The sequence below is a fragment of the Carassius gibelio genome, chromosome B13, assembly GCF_023724105.1.
Source record: "Carassius gibelio isolate Cgi1373 ecotype wild population from Czech Republic chromosome B13, carGib1.2-hapl.c, whole genome shotgun sequence".
Lineage (NCBI taxonomy): Eukaryota > Metazoa > Chordata > Actinopteri > Cypriniformes > Cyprinidae > Carassius > Carassius gibelio.
The window spans coordinates 3105933-3127917 of NC_068408.1; the positions used below are offsets into that span (position 1 = coordinate 3105933).

General features: G+C 33.1%; 1 protein-coding gene across 3 annotated transcripts; it reads right to left on the minus strand.

Moving 5' to 3' along the window:
• Window positions 1-304: 304 nt before the first annotated feature.
• On the minus strand, window positions 305-20846 carry egln1a (egl-9 family hypoxia-inducible factor 1a). 3 transcript variants are annotated; one of them, XM_052572784.1, is made up of 5 exons: window positions 20016-20845; window positions 8161-8280; window positions 2103-2239; window positions 1906-1976; window positions 305-986 (listed from the first exon to the last, which is right to left on the minus strand). In XM_052572784.1, exons 1-5 carry the CDS (start codon window positions 20628-20630, stop codon window positions 931-933), a joined length of 999 nt encoding a protein of 332 aa, XP_052428744.1. In that variant the 5' UTR covers window positions 20631-20845; the 3' UTR covers window positions 305-930. The 3 variants fall into 3 exon arrangements, with proteins under 3 accessions (XP_052428744.1, XP_052428746.1, XP_052428745.1); XM_052572785.1 differs by lacking the exon at window positions 305-986 and adding an exon at window positions 1043-1325 and having other exon boundaries at window positions 20016-20846; XM_052572786.1 differs by lacking the exon at window positions 8161-8280 and having other exon boundaries at window positions 20016-20846.
• Between the last annotated feature and the right edge of the window lie 1139 nt (window positions 20847-21985).

The following is a 21985-nucleotide window of genomic DNA, read 5'->3' on the forward strand; positions in this document are numbered from 1 at the left end:
AAACCTATGTGGCTTGAACGCAGGAAAAAATGAAATCTCTGTTTATGTAAATCTTTGTTAAAGCCCAATGATTCTAATTCCAAAAAATAATCCATTTGATATTCTGCTGTTCAGTATTTAAAATATTTAGTTGACATTTGATGTGAAATGACTAAGTATCCTAGAATAAATGTATTTTTTAATTATTATTATTAAATAGCAGATGGTTTTGCTTATAATAAAATAGTAGGGATGACAATCAGTATAGTGCTACATTCAATTCAAGCACATGAGTTTACTTTGACAGCACACACACACACAAACGTAAATTCTAATTGTTATAATTGTTTCAGAATTTTTTTTAAAAGAGAAACAATATCTATAAAGCAAACATTCTTTAATTTTGTCGAAATTAGACAATACCGGTCATGACAGACAATAACGTTCAATACTGGACTTGCACCATTCCCATGATGCATCTGCCATCTCACAGTCCTGAGCAAACATGCCGAAAGTTCATTACCTCGCTGGCATTGGGTGTATTTCAATATGAACAGACAATCTGATCAGAATTGAGGCAGTGATGAGAAATAACATGCATAGAGAACATATGCAGCTTGATTCACTAAGATCAGGTCAAAATGCAAAATACTCGTCCCAGAAACAAAGCAAAAGGCTTTTTAAACATTCCTCAGAGGCACAGTGGCTCCAGTCACATGAGAGGCATTAATGTAAATGTAATACAGAGAACAGTACCTTTTTAAAACTGAAATTAAACCAACAGAGTCATTTAAAATTAGCTGGTTCTATGGAACTGTGGTTGATTTCTGCAGAGTTTTTAATCTCCATCAATTCCACTCTTTTTTCTTGCTTCGTCACGGACATCCGTCACCATTTCTGACTCTTCTTTTAACCACGCAGAATAAAAAGTCCAGATTAATGATAATTTGATTAGCTTGGTTCCGACGGCTTGTTTAGCTCCACCTTCACTCCTTTCTCACCAGCACCTTTCCAAAAAGACAACCATAAGAAGAAAAGATAGCTAACATTAGGGTACAGGATTATGACAACATTTTAAATTTTTACTTGCACAAAACATGTGCTTGTTTGGTTTTGAGAAATGAATATTTGCTGAAAATGTGTTCACCCTCGGGCCATCCACGATTAGGATAGGTTTGTTTCTTCATCAGGTTTGGAGAAATGTAGCATTGCATCAGTGTCTCATCAATGGATGCTCTGCAGTGAATGGGTGCCGTCAGAATGAGAATCCAAACAGTTGATAAAAACATCACAATAATAATCCACAGCACTCCAGTCCATCAGTTAACATCTGGAGAAGACAAAAGCTGCATGATGATCAGAAAGAAATCCATTATTGAGATGTTTTAACCTAAAACTTTAGCTTCAGCCCAAAATAGAGTCTGTAATCAAAAATAATGCTTCCTCCAGTGGAAAAAGTCCACCTCCTGTTATCTAATTCCACCAACATATTTGTTTTGGCCTATAAACTTTGCTTGATCTGTGCATATTTCTCTCCTGATTCAGACAAGTTGACTTTTTTTCAGTAGAGAAAGCAATGGTCTGAAGTTAAAACACCTTATCAATGAACTTGTTTTTTTACAAACATGCATCTTTTCACTTCTCCGGATGTTAACTGATGGACTGGAGTGCTGTGGATTACTTGTGGATTATTATGATGTTTTGATCACCTGTTTGGACTCTCATTCTGACGGCACCCATTCACTGCAGAGCATCCATTGATGAGACACTGATGCAGTGCTACATTTCTACAAATCTGAAACTCATCTACATCTTAGATGACCTTCTGTGGTCAAACTGTCAAAATGAAGACTGCATAAATCTTTCTTTTGTGTTCCACAGAAAATAACAACAACTTTTTTATTTTTAAATGAACTGTGAACTTACCTGTTATTAGGTACTTTTCTTTAGCCTTCGCTCGCTCATCAGCATCAAAATACCACACCGTAATGGCATATCTACACGATGCGAAAGACAAAGTTTATAAGATAAAAAAACAGGTTAGACCAAAAAAAGAAAATTCAATGCACGTGTAGAGTGTGTTTGTCATGTGCTTCATCAATGATGATGATGATGATGATAACCTTGTTGCATATGCAGGCTGGACCTCATGAGGGTTTCGTCTATCAGACCAGAATAAAACCAAGCGGTCAAATTTAGGTTCAATGTCTGCAAACTGTGCTTTACCCTCTGGAAATATCCGCAGTACTCCCCCGTTTGCCTGAAGACACGAGAAAACACGGAAATCAATTATGAGATCTGGTTCATCATCAGACAAAACATCAAAAACCTAAATTACTTAAAAATTCCATTGTGAAAATTCCCACAACATAGAATTACTGTGATTACATCCACAGTGTTTACATTTAAAATACAGACTATAATGTCAACTAGCCTTTCGCCAAGCCCCGCCCCCCTTAGTTACTGTTGCTACTTCTGACAAACAAAGATTGCCATGAAGGGAAGAGGTATACCCTCTTTTTTATATATATATATATATATATGTATTTGGCACTGATTAATCATAGGCCTCATTGATCAGAGCTCACACACCTTTTTAATTGAACATTGCTTTTATCACTCCAAAACTGAGGTGCATGAGCTCAGATCATTAAAACAACATTACAACAGAGGCGGACAGAGTACACAGCTTATTACTTGAGTAAAAGTACAGATACCCCTTGCTAAATTTTACTCAAGTACAAGTAAAAGTATTACAGTAAGATGTCTACTTAAGTAAAAGTACTTGAGTATCAAGAGTACATTTTCGAAATATTGCATTACTACTGCCACAGTGCTTACATTTATGTACAGAAACGTCCTACATGGAGTTATGAAAAATGTTAAAACCTTGGATAATGTAAAAGGAATTCAAAGTGAAATCAAGTCATTTTCATCTTTTTACCATGTAGCTTTTTTTAACCTTTCTCACTTGCCCACAAGGCAATAGCACAACGGCACGCTCTGACAAACCTCCCACATTTGAACCTGACTGTGTTAAACACACCGCATTCTCAAGAACATCAAAGCAAATGCTCAGCTTACATTAATGTGTAATATCAGAAAAGACAATTCAGCTAACAATTGTGTGTACATGTTTTTTCATCAATCAAATCAATAAACCTAAACCAGCAAAGAATGCAATATAGGAATGCTCTGACACACCTCTGAACCTGACCGAGTTATACACGCAGCATAGAAGAGAAAATAATAATGATTAAGGAAAATCAGATGGAAGGTCAGCGTACAAAGAAGGAAAAATAACATTCAGCTCATTTGAGTGACAGTATTAAGCCCCTTCCATTTTCCCGTCCAGCGCCAGTGTGTGTACTGCAGAGGTGTCAAGTAACGAAGTACAAATACTTCGTTACTGTACTTAAGTAGAAATTTGAGGTATCTATACTTTACTTGAGTGATTATTTTTCAGCCGACTTTTTACTTCTACTCCTTACATTTTCAGGCAAGTATCTGTACTTTCTACTCCTTACATTTTAAAAATAGCTTCGTTACTGCTATTTCATTTCGGCTTGTTTTCATTCCGGCTTGTCATCATTCAAAAAAAAAAAAAAAAAAAAAAAAAAACCTATCCAGATAAATCGCGCCATCCGGATGGAGTGAATTTGATTGTGGTTGGATGAGAAGTATAAACATACACCATTCCGACACCCTATTGGTCTGTACGCGATCCATCGCACCTGCACGTGACACAAATCACATCACAGTCCAGCCAGGACATAGACAGTTTTGGGTTCGTTTATCAAAAAATATATTTCTTAAAAGTAGGGTTGGGTATGGAACCGGTATCCCGATTGCCTCAGAGTCAGTCCGCTTAAATTTCACATGAAACCAGCGTCAGACCGGTCTCCTCCCATCTTTCAGCGCGCTCTTCAATCCGCAGACCGCGAACGGAGCAGCGCATGCGCACTTAAACAGAGGAGACAAGGTATTTGTTTATCGATAGATTGTTAGAATATCCATATCTGTGCAGTTCTTTGTCATAAATACAGTTTACAAAAGGTCACGAGGTAGTTTTCGCTCATTACACCACAGCCGTTTCCTCCAGCGAAAATCTAGCCCTTAACACATATGAACGAACACATACTTTAATTACACTTACTTAAATATACTTAATTTAATCATACGTACTTTATACATACACTACTGTGCAAAAGTCTTAGACACGTTAGTATTTTCAATTAAAAGAATGGTGTTCGGACAGTTTTTTATATATTTTGATGCAGTGTGTCAATATAAAATATCAGTTTACATTTCCAAACATTAATTTTGCCGTTGTCAGACTGCTTGTGCATTCAAAATCACACTAGATTATTATTAAAATTAATGGCAAACTGATATTTCCTACTGACACACTACAGCAAAAGATATAAATAACTGGCTTAAAACCCTTTTTGGGGAGAAAATACTAATTTTTCCATAAGACTTTTGCACAGTACTGTATTTTAAAAACGACATTGTTGCTACTTTATAAAGAATGACCATACAGTAATTCACAGAACTGATTTAAGACAGTGACATACAGCACTCATCTTAACTAAATATCAGAGTGACAGAGATACAGTAGAAACATTATGTGTGGTTTTGTATTAAATAATGACCCAGATTGTGAAATACATTTATTAGCCTTAGATTAAGGGAAGCACAACTTGCTCAACAAGCTATGGATTTATTTTAAATATTTGTAATGTTCTTTAAAGTTATCCATAGTTTTTTTGTGGTTCTTTTTTTTAAAGTATCGGTTCAGGCACCGTTTAGGAGCCGGTACCATTTTAAAAGTATTGAAAAGGCACTGGACCCTACTTAAAAGTTATTATTTCTCACTGGCTCATTTACCAAATGAGTGTTTTTTCTTCGTCCTCCACAAATTAAGCTACTGTAGGTAGTTTGGTAGCGAGACGTTTGAATAAATTAGCGTTTTCGATTGACGATGCGATTGACAATGTTGTGATAAGTAGGCTATACCAACTTTGTAACTCGTTACCCCCCAACACTGGACATAGCAGACGTATGTACCGAATACAAGAAGCTATCAATCAAGAAAGTATCAGGATTATGATTTCTTTTTCAGTTTTAGTTTTTGAATAATCACTTGGATTAATCATTCATTTTGACAGCACTATAATGTTTACTGTAAATAGACAACCAGTGTAATTGTAAGTGTAATTGTTACTAAGCCTGCACCACTGTTCTTGTCCATTGCCCTCGCAGATTCCTGCAGCTAATCTTGGATGTACATTTACATTCCATTAAAAGTTATTGATGACAAGCCTCTGAAGTTTGACTTTTTGCACCATAACAATACTTATTGGCAACTAGTCATCATATCTCTAGTCCTTTAATTTATTTGCATTGTACTAAAGTGCGTTCATTTTAAATGGGCATATATGCGGCTGATGAAGACCTGAAGGTCGAAACGTTGCTTGATTAAATTCCTCTGGAGCAGTAGTTTTCAGTGTTCTGACTTCACTTCTTTATTTGTCTATATCATTTGTCTTGCACCTGTGTCCTAATTGGATGTCTGGGATGTGCACACCATTTTTGTATTTTCATATATGCGGCTGAAACAGGAAGCCTAGTGCATCCCAAATTTTTCAACATGAACATTTTAATATAACATTATAGTCATTATGGCCTATGGCCTTTAGAAAAATGTTTTTTGAGGCGGTGGGGTAGTGCACAATAGGCCCCTGTGGTGCGACCTAAGCTTTTGTTCTTAATGGCATTTTTTTTCCCCTTACATTACTTTTACTTTTATACTTTAAGTAGTTTTTTAAACCAGTACTTTTAAACTTTTACTTGAGTAAAAAGCTTGAGTTGATACTTCAACTTCTACAAAAGTCTTTTTAAACCCTAGTATCTATACTTCTACTTGAGTAATGAATGCCAGTACTTTTGACACCACTGGTGTACTGTACTTCAATTCAATCAAATGTCATGAAGTCTTTGGCGGAAAGCTGAAGGTGATTGCTGATAGGCTGTCCCAAACAGTGGCACCTGCACAATCCAATCACGTTTGAGAGGGAAACAAAAAATTTAGGGTTTCCGAGATTTTTTTTTTTTAAGTAACGGGTACGTACGGTTATGGATAGAAATGTAGTTGTGTAAAGAGTACAATATTTGCCTCTCAAATGTACTATGAGTAAAGTCATGAGTCCTCCCCCGAAATGATACTCGAGTAAAGATCCCTCAAAATTGTGCTTAAGTACTGTACTCAAGTAAATGTACTGAATTACAAAAACACTGATTCTAAGATTTGGCGATACTATACAGCATAAAGAAAGATTTACCAGCAAATTACTGATATCATCTGTGTAAAACAATGTCAAATTGTAAATAAAACTTGAATTCTGACGGTGCAAGAAACTACAAGCTGCACATTCTTGCATTTAAACTCCCTTAAATGTTTTGGGCCATAGACTTTCATTTGTAAATGCATTACTTTAAAAGCAATTGTAGTTTTTTATCTTTTTATCAGTCATATTAAACTAACGTGACTACTGACAATACAGTCGACTCAGCAGTGCGTGACTAGAGCTTTTTTAGTGATAATGATAAATTCCATTAGCAGAAATAACAGAGCGACACAAACAATGAGAGGCCAGGTCTGGAGGAGGTTAGGATAGGAAACGGCGGCGGAGAGCGGCCTTCCTGAAGAGGAACGAGAGGAAAAGGCCACATGCTGGATAAAGAGCCGTACGCGAGCGCAGGGAGCAGACTGCTGAGGGTGCGAGAATTAACCTTTAACACGTACGATCTGCACGCACAGCACGTTTCTCTCCGGGGAGCTGAACACACACTTTATGCAGATACATAGTGAATGCTCACGTATGCACAACAGTGCAAAACCATCAAGGAAGCACAACTGAAAATGCTGTGGAGTGAAGCTATTGTATTATTTTTTTTCCTGCTGTGCTCTAAAAAAGTATTCATGCTATGGTAAAACTGGATATGTTAGTAGGAGAACCTTCGAAATCTACTAAGTGCTAGAGATTCAACACAATATTGCTTAAAGATTACATGTCTCTTTCGCATCTATTGTTAATTCAGAGTTGATGCATCCCTGTTATGGGAGACTTGTAAAGCCTTCATCAGAGGAATACTGTAGCCATATTTTATAACACTACAAAAAAACAACAAAAGAGAGACAGGAGCACTTAAAACTAGAACTTAAAACACTACTGAAGATCACATAAATTAACCTTCTCCAATTAAACTGGAGAAACTGATTGAAATACGGCCTCCCTGGACTCATCGTTATCGCAGCAGGCCAACACTAAAATATTGTTTTCAAAGCAACGATTGCATTGACACGGAAATAAACCTAATTTATCTTGTTTAATTGAAGAATAAAGTTAGTTCAAAACCCATTAGCTCTATTAGGGATTCTAACGGGGAACAATCATTCGATTCTGAGGTCATTCATATGAGATTTAAATAGTTTTAAGGCTCGTTCACATCAAGAATGATAACAATATTAGTGTCCACACTGCTTTTCTTTAATATTGAGAATGATTTTTAGAGCTGTATCTTTATAGTTTACATCCTTGGTGTAAACGGGTCTTAATTCTGATTTATATTATTCTCAATATTCTCCTTCAATATACTGCTATGAAAACTTTTTTTGCTAGCTTATCGCTCCAAAGTATATCTGATGAACCAAAAATGGTCTTGAATGCCCCCATTTCAAAGGAGGCAGCAGTCTTCATTAAGGGTGGAAGTTCTAGTAACAACTTTATGTGTACGTTAAAAGTGGTTGAAATGTTGATAAAAAGACACAAAACAACAAAAAAAGTAAACTGCATTAATTGCATGGTTCGTTTTCTCTTTTAACGAGTCTCGTGGCTCATTTCCGTGACTCGGTGAGCTATTTTGGGATTTCTCCTCCTGGTTTTCTCTGGAGATTGCAATCGGCGAGGTTAATGGGATTAGGCTGAAATGATGCAGGCGTACCAGCACGTATGCAGACGCTGGACAATCAGCATGCTTTAAAAAGGCCATCAAATATTTCAGAATAGGGTGCAATATAGACCAAACATCATTGTTCAAATTAAAAGTCAGATTGCAAGATTTGTTTTAAAAGCGACATTAAGCCAAAACTTTTGATTTTGGAGATAACTTGCGTACCTTGGCATCCCAATTCTTATTAAGGTAATATATGCATGTGACACATCTCCCATCGCCGTTTGGGTTGTCCACATGGCGCACATAACCAGTGCCTTTCCCCGGATAACACGCCACCATCGCCTGTGAATAAAACACCCAAAATGGTCAGTTACACTCATTTTTTAATGCATTTTTTTTTCCTTTTAGTTTTGATATGTAAGCTTTATATCCCACACTTGTAATCCAAAAAATGTTTATCCCTAAATAACAGTTTTATCCATTCTTTTTATTAATAAATACAAATTTAATACATTTATGACTCTGCAAATACTACCGCAATGTATAAATATTTTACAAGTTAAATGTAAAAAAAAAAACTCCATTTATTTAACTTTAATAATTAATAAGTTTAAACGGCCATGCACGACATTTTTTTTTTCTTGTTTTCCCGTGATCTCGATATAACAAATATTGTTTTCTCATTATGACGACCTTATTTTTCTTGTAATTTTGACATAGCAAAAGTGGTCCTCTTTTTTTTTTGTTAACAATGATTGTATTTTGTAATTGTTTTTTTTGTTTTTTTTTATACAATGCATCATGAGTCTACTGTTGCTATAGTAACGAACGCAGCCTAAAATGCTTAATCTGTTTTTAAAATACCAAACTCAGGATGTGCATTATTAGTAATTCATAAAATGTACAGACAAGGAGATGAGCCCATAATAAGAACGCAATGCCCATAGAAAAATGTGTTGCTCACATCCTGTCTGTGCATATTGAAATGCAATAATAATTATGTGTTTACTGAGTTTAAAAACACACTCTTAATGCAGATTAAGCATTTTAGATAGTCCTGTTTTTGCCGCAAATGATCGACAGATGAGTGATCGCTCTTATACTGTATCTTGTGGTTATTTCAGCAAAGGTTGCTTCACTTAACATCTACAATAAATAAAATAAAGTCAAAACACTGCTGATTTTTTTAATGTTAGCATGTTTAAATGGTCTAAAAACAAAGCACATTCACAACGCAACGCCTTCAGATGAATGCACAGAAAAAAATCTTAAGCTGCTTGGTTTCAACTCACTTTATTTTCCTTGTTCGTTTGAAATAAAATGATATATAATAATATAATAATTTGTTTGTAATTTTTATTAGTCATATAGGATAGGCTGTGATATCATGTGTTGCAAGCTTGGGATGATGAACTTCCGTAGTTTAATGATTGTAAAATGGTATTCATTAATTAATTAATTTAATTTAATTTAATTTAACATTTATTTGGAAAAAAAAAGTAACTTTTACTCAGTACAACAAATACAACAGTGTAAGAAAACCTTACAAAAAATCTTCCATAAATGTAATAATTTGTGTAATGATTATGAAATTATTTAAAAAAAACTGTATAAAAAGAGCTAATTATTTGAGAAAAAAATCCTTCATTATTTATATATATATATATATATATATATATATATATATATATATATATATATATATATATGTGAAAATATAACTGAAAAAAAATATATAACTGCTGGAAGCGTGTCTCAGTTTCCTCAGCATTTGCTGTTATTTCCCTCGTGTACAGTGTGGAAGGATTTACGGTTAAACGAACATTAATAAAACCATGAATACTTTTCTTGAGAAGCCATCAGATTTGCTTGAGTAGACAGGACTCAGCAGTGCTTCTTGATCAGCTTTTATTTTTTAGCTCGGGCTTACAAGTTATACTGACTAAAAAAACCTTCACGATCTGAGTTAAATTCTTTGTGCTACAATTAAATATATATATATATATATATATATATATATATATATATATATATATATATATATATATATATATATATATTGTTATACAATGTTTTTTTAATTCAGTAAATTTAAATATGTACATATACTACCACAATAAATAAATACATAAAAAAAAAAAAGTCCATATATTTATTTATTAATGGGTTTAATGGTTTTAATGATGAAAAATAATATAAATTTGAGTGAATATGAAAAATAATATTTTTGCTTTAAAATAAAAACAATACTACCACATTGTAAAAAATGTGTTTAATGATTTCTAATCAATATTAAATTTGATAAAAATTAAAATTGATTAGTCAGTGTAAATACTACCACAATGTTTAAATCCTTCACAAATTAAATAAAAAATACAGATAGTAATTAGATTAAAAAATTTATAATTTCAATTTAAATGTATAATGATTTTTTAATTGTTAAACTTATTTTAAAAAGGATGTTTATTTTTTGAGAATTACTTATTTTGCACACATATATATATATATATATATATATATATATATATATATATATATATATATATATATATATATATATATATATATATGTATTCCTGACTACCAGGAAGAATTTGTGAATTTAGTATTTTGTCATGTCATTACATTGTTTAGAGCATAAGAGAAAATTTGAAAAACAATTGTTTTAAAGAATTATATTTTATTCAAATGTTATGCCATATGCTCTGTAGAGGACTTTTAAAAAGTAAAATAAAAAAAAATGTAAAAAGAATTATATTAAATGAATTTTTGTTTGAATCATAATGTTTTCTATACCAAACTTTATATAAAGATGATTCTCAATTATGTTATATATATAAAAAAAATTGGCCAGAAACGAGTTTATCCATGATATACAAAACTGTATTTAATTTGCATATCAATCGGTTTTTGGGGCAATAATGGAAGTAATTATTAGCAAGAGTTTAAGAATAATATATATAATTACTTATCATTTTTTCTATATTAATTTGTTGTGTAATAAACATGCGTTCAGTGCTGGCGTCCTGTAACAGAACGTCACGTTTTGATTTGAAACACCATGACATTTTCCTGAGATGTTTATTTTTTTGACAAACAGTTAGTCAGATTTAAATGATCATTACAAAAATGATCATATTTCTATTAGGGTGTTGCCATGGATGATGAAACGTCCAATCATTTGTTATCTCTGAAAAGCCCTGAATGTGCTCTGTACAGGAAATCTTGATTTAAAACTCTGACATGTGACGTTTTAGAGAAATCGCTAGAATATCATGTCCACTACCGGGGACAAATCTCCAGGAGGATGGCTGCTGGCTATTGTTTCCTGAGAGTCAAACGTTTGGTGCTTTAACCCTCTCTAACAAACCTCCACCTCCATGTGTGAGCCCCACAGACAGAGATGAACTGATCTGAACCCGGACGCTTGGCCTGCTGCCAGAGGAAGCAGTATTTTAATGATCCTGCTACGTGCGGCGCGTGAGGAGATGAGCTGAACACATCTGTCACTGCTGAGAAAGTGTGAGGTCTGCCGCACAAAAGGACAGGATACTAGATTAAACAGAAACAATCGTGATAAATCGTGGATTTACTGGTCGGCGTTGCTGTTCTTGTGGGCTTGGGTCAGTTATGAGACGAGCGTTTTTGGAGGGGTTTGACTTCAAAACCAAATGACTAAACAAAAAAACACATGAACCTTCCTCCGCTCTTCAGGCCCTTCACTCACACTTCCCCTAAAATCTCCAGAAAACAAAACCAACGAGAGCAGCTGAGCAGATATAGTGTGTGCTTCCTCAAGACAAGAAATCCACTTTGTTCGGTGGCTTTTAAATTATGCAGATTACTTATTTTTATTTTTTATAAACAAACAAAAACCTATTATTATTTTGGGTAATTATGAACACCAAATTTCACAAATTCTCAACTGCAGAAATTTCACTTTAATGATTTTAAATCAATATAAGCTTTATCAACAAATTCACAATTCTGTAAATTTGTGTAATCAAGAGTATGAAGCATGTGGTGGTAACTTAATGAGTTTAATGATTAAAATTATATATAAAAAAACAAGATATTCATTATTTGGGGTGAATATAAAAAACTAAAATTTCCAATGCAAAAAAAAATTAACTTAAACTTAATGTTTTTTTTACATAATTAAATTACACTTTAAAATAAGATGCTAATTAGTTTAGATGAATATAAAAAAATACACACATTTTAATGGATTTATTATACATTATTATTATAATATTCTAAAATCAAGATATTAATAATTAGCATTAATATGAAACAAAATCAACATTTCTCAACTCCTCAAATTTCACCTAATGAGTTTAATGATTTTAGATGAATAAAATTATACAATTTTATTCAAATGTCACGACTTTTAAGTCATTATTAGTTAATATGAAAAGCTAAATCAACAAATTATTGGCTGAATAATTGTCACTTAATGATTTTAATGATTTTATAATTAATAATACATATTGTTACAAACGAGTTATTAAAGATTTAAAAAAATATATAATAAAAAAAGAAACAATTTCATGATAACTCTTCCTCCAGTTAAAAAAATAAAGTGGTCTGGTCTGAATCAGGAGAGAAATCTGCACAAATCAAGCACCGTTTACAAGCCAAAACAGCTCTTAATAAATATGTGGCTCATATTTTAGCTAAACATGTCTTGATGGACTTGTTTCTCACAAACACAGCTTTCGTCTTCTCCAGATGTTAACTGATGGACTGGAGTGCTGTGGATTATTACTGTGATGTTTTTATCAGCTGTTTGGACTCTCATTCTGACGGCACCCATTCACTGCAGAGCATCCATATCCACAACCTTATTATTGAAACAATAATATTTGTTTGATTGCTTGATAAGAGACGTTTAGCAAGGCTAGCCTCACGCTTCTGTTTATTTTGTGTCCGATACGCTCTCGGCTAACCTTCGCTGACTCAAATTAAACTCCACAAATAAATCAAGTAAACATAATAGAAATAAATAAAAAAGCTGATAAAAAAAGCTTTGAGAAACTCATTCGGGATGGTGCATACATTTTCAGATTATTTGGTAGAATTAACTTTCCTAGTATAAAACTGTAATCTTATTCATTTTATGTTTTTAAATGATGCATGTAAACTGATGCGTATTATTTGCATCACTATTTATCTATTTTAAGTTTAGGACAAATATTAGGAGAATTCAGAATTTTTTTTAAAAAAAGAACCTAAATAAATAAAGGTGTAGTTCATGCAAAAGTTATTATATTCGGTCATCTGTGACTTTCTTTCTTCCGCTGAAAAAAAAAAAAAAAAAAAAGATATTCTTAAAAAATATTTAATGAAGTTTCTGCAGTAATGCCTCTGGATATGTTTGTATTTTAGAGAGATAGCATCAGATTTACACAGTCCCTCAGGACACAACCATTTCCAAAGTAGGAGGAAAAGGAGGATGTGTTGAAGAAAGCCACAGCAAACACCAGAAAAGCGTGATTAACCCATGCAGAACATGATGCTGGAACAATATTAGTGTAATCTGCCACTGGAATCAGAGGAAAGATTGTTATTCAAGCCTCTGAACCCAGTCTAAAGACTAAACTATAACTGCTTAATAACATTAACATTAAAGTTGCAAACATAGATTTCTGCCGACATAACAATGCTGATATTTACATCAAATTAATATTGTAATTTAAACTTAAAATTCTACTTTAACTGCAGGATTATTTTTTATTTTATTTTGAAAATGAAGCATTAGGTTTTTTGTTCCCAGCATGCTTTGCATAGATTTGGATGCATGTAAACAATGAAAGTAGATGTTATTTGTGTTTTTTAGTAAATGGAAAGACATGGAGTTACGCTGGACATATAAACAAGTTTTTATATTAACATGCCTCTTTTTTGACAGGTGTGCAACAAAGTGATTCAAATAATCATTATCTACATGCTTTTCTGAAAAATGCAGAGCTGAGATGCCATTTTTCCTCAAATCAAGTCAAGTGTTTATTCAAAGCCAATGAATTCTTGTCAATTTAATTAACACACTAACACTAGACAAAAAAGGGTTTTTTTGAGGCATGCGTTTATGCATGAGCAAGAACAAAAGATCATGACACCGACACACGCATCGACAGAAAATGTAAGCTTGCCATTTGGCTCTGAAAGCCTTGGTTGTGTTAAGCGTACGTGTACGTGATCTCTGAAGGCTGGCTGATACGATCTACATGAGCAGCAGTCTAGACATTAAGTCAGAGGGGCTTTGGCTCTACATTAACAGGAGAAAGTTATTAACGATTATGCTTTAACATGCTTGGCATTCCCATGACACACCAGCACCTCCGGCATCCTCTTTTCCTATTCATTTGACAGCTGCAAAATAACAAAACAAGTCTCTTTTCTCAAGCCAGATCTTGGATTTCTGCCTCGCAAGCCGCTTAAAGGAACAGTTCAGCCAAAAATGACAATTTGCTGAAAATGTGCTCACCCTCAGGTCATCCAAGATTAGGATAGGTTTGTTTCTTCATCAGGTTTGGAGAAATTTAGCATTGCATCAGTGTCTCATCAGTGGATGCTCTGCTGTGAATGGGTGCCGTCAGAATGAGAGTCTAAACAGATGATAAAAACATCACAATTCCATTGATTCATAGTTATCCTCGATTCTATAACACACACACATCTTTTGGCTACTGAAGATGTTAATTAATTAGACTCTCATTCTGACGGCACCCATTCACTGAAGAGGATCCATAGGTGAGCATGTGATGCAATGCTACATTTCTCCAAATCTGATGAAGAAAAAAACTCCTCTACATCTTGAATGATGATTTGAGGGTGAAATTTGTTTGTTTTTTTTTTGGGGGGGAAGCTATTTTTTTTCCCATGCAAAAGACATTTAACATAATGCATTAGATAAATAACCAAAGCAGGACTTCATCGACTTTATATGACCATGCAGTTGTGAATTATTCTATATATAAAACTCTAAAAGTTTCAATGCAGCCGCATGCAGAAAAAAGACTTCCCCTTTGCACAAACCAGAAAATTAGGTCAAAAGTTGGTAAAAGCAGGACTCTCTCAGTATGCATTGTTTGCATAGATCCACTCACACAATCTATGAAGTGCACAGAGAGGCTATTGTAATGCTGCATACCATAAAGACACGTCACATGTTACCGTCGAATCTAAGACTGTATCCGTGCCATTTCAAACCTCTGACGTTCTGTCCTCTGTTGAACTCAAAAAGGAGAAGTGTTTATAAATGTTCAAGCTGCTCTTTTTACACTGATAACGTCAGTAACATCACTGGTTGTCATGCATCTCGTTAAGCAAGTCTGAATTAGATTTGAGAGCTAAGAATGACCTGTTTCTCACACTAAGATATGGTAAGAAATAAAACAGATTACTGAAGTTAATTTGACAAGAAACCTTCTTTTTTGTGTTTCATTTTAACTTAGAAAGGATTTTCCTTTTCACAAAAAATGCAGCTTAATGCAAAGAAAGAAGTCAAAGAAAGGTTTAGGTCAACATGAGAGTGAGTAAATAATAAAAGGAACGTCTTTTCAAAAATATGCATCCATCAGAAGCATGAGATAAAGTTATGCATGGTTGATACAGTGTTTCTCTTTGACCTTTGTCAGTGGAATGAAATGCACAATATGTGATAAAACATTCATGGTCAAAGAGTAGAAAGAGACAGACAAAAATAGTTCGTCATTGTGTCACCCTTGGAAATCAAGGCTAAACGTAAAACCAACATTAGCATGTTTTACCGAGAGAAAAATATCATTTTCATTGGTCTTTTGAAATAAAAGTTTGATGAAAACAGATTTCACACACAAGCTGTGGGTTTACTGTTGTTGCAAATGTATTTTTAACTCTTCAAGTCTTCAAAAACAGCTGTGTTTATGTCCATCTGTCTACAGTCAGAAAGTGGCAGATCTGACTCTTTTAGTAGTTCGTAATAAGAGTTAAGCAGGTTTATTAGTTAAATAAACGTAAAACCTTAACTTTTTTTTTTACTTGAAAACAAATATTTAAAAAAACTAAACTTATTTTATTTCAACCAGTTGTCAAAGCAAGATCTATTTTTTTTTTTTTTTTTTTTTTTTTTTTTTTGGTTTAACTTGATACTGAAATCATTCAAACTGACACAGAACCCCCCCCCCCCCCCCACCCCCCAAAAAAGTAAACAATTCTAAAGAACATTTAAAAAATACAAAATTTAAAATATTTATCATTTATATAAAGTTAATTGTAAGCAAAAATATAAAATATAATAATAAAAAGCAAAAAATTAAAATTAATAGTTTTTTTTTTTACATTTCATTTTTTTACATTTTATATTCAGTTAACTTTCAGTTTTTTTATCAATTTGAAAGTTACTTTTTCATTTTAGTTTATTTCATTTTAGTTAATTTAGCACATCAGTTTAAGATAAATGTTACTTTGGCAAATAATTAAAATCAAACAAGTTTAGTTTTAATTTAATTTAAAATGAATTTTATTTCATTTTTTTCTAGAACTGTCAAATTATTAATCGCAACCAAAATAAAACTCTGTTTACATAATATGTAAAAATGACAATCTAAAAAAAAACATTTAAAATAAAAAAATGGAAAATATTTATTAATTATATACAGTTAATTTTATGTACTAAACTCACTACAATTAAAAAAAATTGAACTAAAACGAACTATACTTTAAATAAAAATGAAATATTTTTCATCTAGTTTAATTTTGATGTACTAAACTTACTAAAACTGAAATAAAAATCAATAAAAAAAATACAATTTAAAATATTGGTAAACACTGTATAAATAACACAAATGATAAAACTAAAATGTTAATAAAACTTGAAAAAACTAATTACAAATATTAATATAAAAACACCTCTGGTTAAGTGCTAATATCTGATAGGAATTAAGCAGAGTGATTGTGATTAGAAATCCACATTTGGCAAAGCTACAGAGCTCGACAGATTTATTTTAATCTCTTTAACTCAGAAATATTTGCCAAGCTAAAGATTTAGACAAGAGGCATGGAGACTTAACTCGCTCAATTAAATAAAAGTTAAATGCCAGAGAAAAAAGCAAGACCTAGAGACCTTGGTTACAACATTGTGAATGTGATGGTTGAATATGAAAGAGTTAGCGGCGCAGGAATGGGTCAGTCGCTCTCATATACTCAGGGACAGTGAGAGGGGGGTCACACGCAAGGAGAAACTTATGATGAGTCCAGAGAGAGAAACAGGGATTTACAAATGCAGATGTGGAGTTAACTCCTTATTCTGGCTGTTTTACACAACTTAGAATAATAGTGAAGTTGTCAAACACTGGATTTACACTCTCAGAAATAAAGGTATAAAAGTTTTCACTGGGACAGAGCCTTTCCTAAAGGTGCTAATATGTACAAAAAACCTTTTTGGAAAGGGACCACCCCAATCCCAACTTTATTTTTGCAAGTGCTAATCATGTCAATCAATGATAATCAATTTGCAAGTATAATAATCATGTCGTTAAAATGTCACAAACAGTGTTTGTTTGTTTTAGCATCACTGATATACTATTATACTTTTTTGGAAATGTTTTAATTTTATTTAGATTTTATGTATTTTGATTTTAGTTAATGTTTTAACCAAACACATTAGCTTTTTATTAATGAAAAATGTCTTCAATGTGAATATAGGCCTAGTATATATATATATATATATATATATATATATATATATATATATATATATGTGTGTGTGTGTGTGTGTGTGTGTGTGTGTGTGCGTGTGTATATTTATTTATAACAAAAATGTACAATTTGCCTTGACAACCAAGTAAAAAATATATATTTTATTTTTAGTTGAAATTTATCTTATTTCAAGTAATATTTTTTATAGTTTTTGATTTATTTAATTTGTTATTTTATCATTTTGACTTCAAAAATGTAAAACTTTGGTTCGGCTAATACTGTAACTAAAATAAAATAGGTTTAACTTAAAAAAAATATATATATATATTCAGTTAACTTTAATTTTATTTTAAGTTTGTTTAATTAAAATTTTGCTTTTACGTTTTAGTTTATTTAATTTGAGTTAATTTAGCACTTCAGTTTAAAATAAAAAAACTAAATAATTATAATAAAACAACTTTAGTTTTAATTTAATTTTAAATTAATTGTATTTCTTTTTTTTTCTAGTGCTGTCAAATTATTAATCGCATCCAAAAAAAGTCTTTGTTGCATGTATATTTTTAATAAAAATATGTTGAGTATATACATTTAACATATTTATATATAATATCAATTATATGAATAGAAATAAATACATGGAAATATTTTCAAAATAGGCTACATAATGTATGTGTGTATTTGTATATACATAATAAATATAAACAGTATACACACATATGTTATGTAAACAAAAACGCAATGTTTTAGTTTGCAGATCTGTGTTTATATCATCAAACAAGAGAATAAAAACCCAATTATAATTGGCATTAACACAGACTTGCATTGCATTCAAGATACACGCTTTATCAGTTCATTCCCTGGAATCGAACCCATGACCTTGACGTTGCAGTGTTTGAGCTGTCTTAGATTACTGTGTGCTGTTGTAGGCCATTTTTGCAAAGAACAAAATGAAACTGTTGCTCAAAACAGGATCTAAAAATAGATACTCACTGTAATTTTCTTTGCAGAAACTATTACTTTCCTATCCCAAAAATAAAGGAATAAATCACAGTTTGCCAGAAAAAAAAGGAAAGAATGCAGCCACTCTGGAAATGACTTCGTCTTCTCAGCATCTTGCTTTCACAATAACTATAAAGTTTTTTGTTATTTTTTAAGCATAACAACCAATATGCATTCATTGCATGGGAAACATGCAACGTTTTTGTGTTATATGGAAGAAAGTAAGTCACATGGGTTTGAAACAACACTAAAGTCAGAAAATCTAATAGAATAATGTATTAAATGATTAAAAAATTATGCACTGTGTTTTCACAAATGCATCCATCACTTTGGTTATTATATTAATGTAATCACACTGTAATTCTGACTTTATTTTTAAGGAAGCAATACATTGTGCATACTAAAGAAAGCCTGCATGTCAAACCCCTCCAGTTCCCAGGATGCACCTCGTGAAGTTGGTTGTGAGAACGCTAACAGCATGCAGAGCTGGAAATCGAAAAGTTTTGCATTTTTTGTCTCTACATAATCAGCATTTTTCCATTTGTGTTGTTTTGTAGTTTGGAGATTTTACTGTTACTCTAAATGGTAAAACTCGATAATAAAGAACCAATTCATTAATTTCTGTAAAATGGGAGTAAAGTGTACAGTTAACATTATAGTTTAGTTTGTATTCTCTGAAAGACGAAAGAAAGAAGATATTTTTAAGAATGTTTAATCTCATTGACTTTCACTGTATGGACAAAAATACAAATAAATACAATGGCAGTCAATGGAAACAGAATTCTTATTTAATGTTTAGTAGAGAAAGAAATGCATTCAACTTTGGAGCGACATACGGCTGTGTAAATGTGAGCCTGGAGCATAAAACCAGTCTTGAGTCTCTGGGGTATATTTGTAGAAATAGCCAACAATGCATTGTAAGGGTCAAATGATCAATTTTTTTTTATGCCAAAAATCATTAGGATATTAAGTAAAGATCATGTTCCATGAAGACATTTTATAAATTCCCTACTGTAAATATATCAAAGCTTCATTTTTGATTGATAATATGCATAGCTAAGAGTTTATTTGAACAACTTTAAAGATGATTTTCTCAATATTTAGATTTTTTTGCACCCTCAGATTCCAGATTTTCAAATAGTTGTATCTCAGACAAATATTGTCTCATCCTAATAAACCATACACCAATGGAAAGTTTATTTATTCTGCATAATGTTAAAAATGACCCATGACTGGTTTTGTTGTCCAGGGTCACATATGATGACAGAATGTGCTTCTTCTTTTGTCGTACTATCCCTTTAAATCAGCAGATTGTAGACAGTAACTCATACATCTCTTGATGAAACCCTGAAGAGCCGGTGTTTAGAAATCCTCCACAATACTGCCCGGATACTTACTTTAGTCCTTCCATTTATTGAGTAGTTTCCCAGTTTTCCATTGCAATTCCTGACCAGGTCATCCATGCGACTCATCAAGAAGCAGATCTTCTCGCACCCAGGCTCCGTCCCCTCGATCCAAGTGATTTTATCCCCCCTGATGTCCTTAGTAGAGTCACTTTTCTGACTCACCAGCTGTCCGTCAGTGAATTTCCCGGTCTGCTGGAGAGCTTTCACGTCCTCCAGAATGGACAGCCCCATGTCTTCACCCAGAAAGCTGTCCACTACACAAATGCCGTGTTTGTTCATGCATGGGACTATATAGTCAGTGGCCAGTTTATGGCTTTGGGGTTTGGGTTTGGTGGTGCTGCTGCTGACCGTTTCTGAGCTTTCGGTTCTGTTGATCAGATCTGGATCAGTTTTGTCCTGCTGATGAGGAGTTTGTGGCACTGTCTTGCTCTTGTCAGCCTCTCTGCAGGTGAGTTTGTGCTTTTTCCAATGCTGCTTCTGATGCTCCTTGCTGCAGTAGAAGGAAATCCGGCACCGACCGCACTTTAAGAGGTTTTCCATCTTTCCACACAACTCGCAATACTGTTTATCCCGATCCGGGGCCAGAACCGTGGCGCATCGGTCCATGTTCGCGTTTGCGTGCTGCTGGCCCTTTAAATCCAGTCCTTTCCCACGCGATAATGTTCAACGTTGATCAGCCTCGACAACTGAACACAAACACTGGCGTCCGTTTCATCGTACAATAATATTCACGCTTTCTCCGTTAATCAAACGGCTCCATCCTGACGCGCTTGCGTCCTTTTGTGAGTCGGCTCGCGTTCCGCGCGTCTCTAGTACAAACCAAGCATCTGACGTCATTCGAGTGGGCGTGGTTTATTGTGTCGGAACTCTTGAATAGGCCCCGCCTCGTTTCATTCATTCTTTCACACACACACTTCGCATTCAGATGGAGATTTAAATGTAAATGCTTTTCTCAGGACTAGTGGCCTGATTAGTGAGACTTATCAATAGCTAGGCTGCAGGTTTTAGTTCGGATCTTCCGTTCGAACCGATTTATTCAAATGAATCGAATTCGGGTCTATGTGTGACAAGATCACTTTAGATCCAGTTACTTACATTGTTTTTGCATTAAATTGAGTTGAAAGCGACCTGCTAAATAATAAGTCTATCTAACCAAACAGAAACATGGAACATGGTCTTCGTTAAGTTCATTTTTTCAGTAATTGAAGAAAAAATAGCTTTTATAGTCAATATTAACAAAGACAGATCCATTTTCAGTGCATTGAAAATAGTGGAATGACTGATTAACTCAATCCCTTTCTTATTCTGTTTTATCTGTTTGTTTGTTTTTATTATAAAAAGCAAAAAAGGCAACACTTGCACACTGTATTCAGTTTTTATTCTTAAGACTTTTTATTTTAAAAAGATCCTGTGACGCAAGTGTTCTCTGTTATTTATTTCTATTATATCTGCTGAATTTATTTTTAATTATTGTATTAAAGCATCATGAATCCTAACTGATTGTCACAGCACTTAAATATTATTGCTCTTTTGTTGATTTTGATTACTTGTTCGTATCCTCAAGTCGTTTTTGGATAAAATGCAAAAAACAAAAAATAAAAATACATTGTTTCCTAAAGTCATTGATGTAAATAGTCAAAATTATTAAAAAAAAAAAAAAAAAAATGTATGCCAAAAATCATTAAGGTATTAAGTAAATATCATGTTCCATGAAGATATGTTTTACATTTCCTACCGTAAATACATCAAAACTTCATTTCTAATTAGTTGTATGCATTGCTAAGAACTTAATTTGGACAACTTTAAAGATGATTTTCAGCAGCTCACACAAGGCAAGAACATGGAGTAATACATGTGTGAGGATGGGGGTCCGTAGCATCCAAAAGATTGAAAACTCCTGGTCTAAATGGCCAAGTAACACTATTTTTGCAAGTTGTCAAGCAAGCAAAAATAGTATGGGA

Coding starts and splice junctions, on each gene's coding strand:
- egln1a (XM_052572784.1), bottom strand. CDS start 20,630: ATGGACCGATGCGCCACGGTTCTGGCCCCGGATCGGGATAAACAGTAT. Junction 1,977..2,102: donor CAGCCTGCATATGCAACAAG/GTTATCATCATC, acceptor CGCATCGTGTAG/ATATGCCATTACGGTGTGGT. Junction 987..1,905: donor AGAAAAGTACCTAATAACAG/GTAAGTTCACAG, acceptor CTTTTTGGAAAG/GTGCTGGTGAGAAAGGAGTG.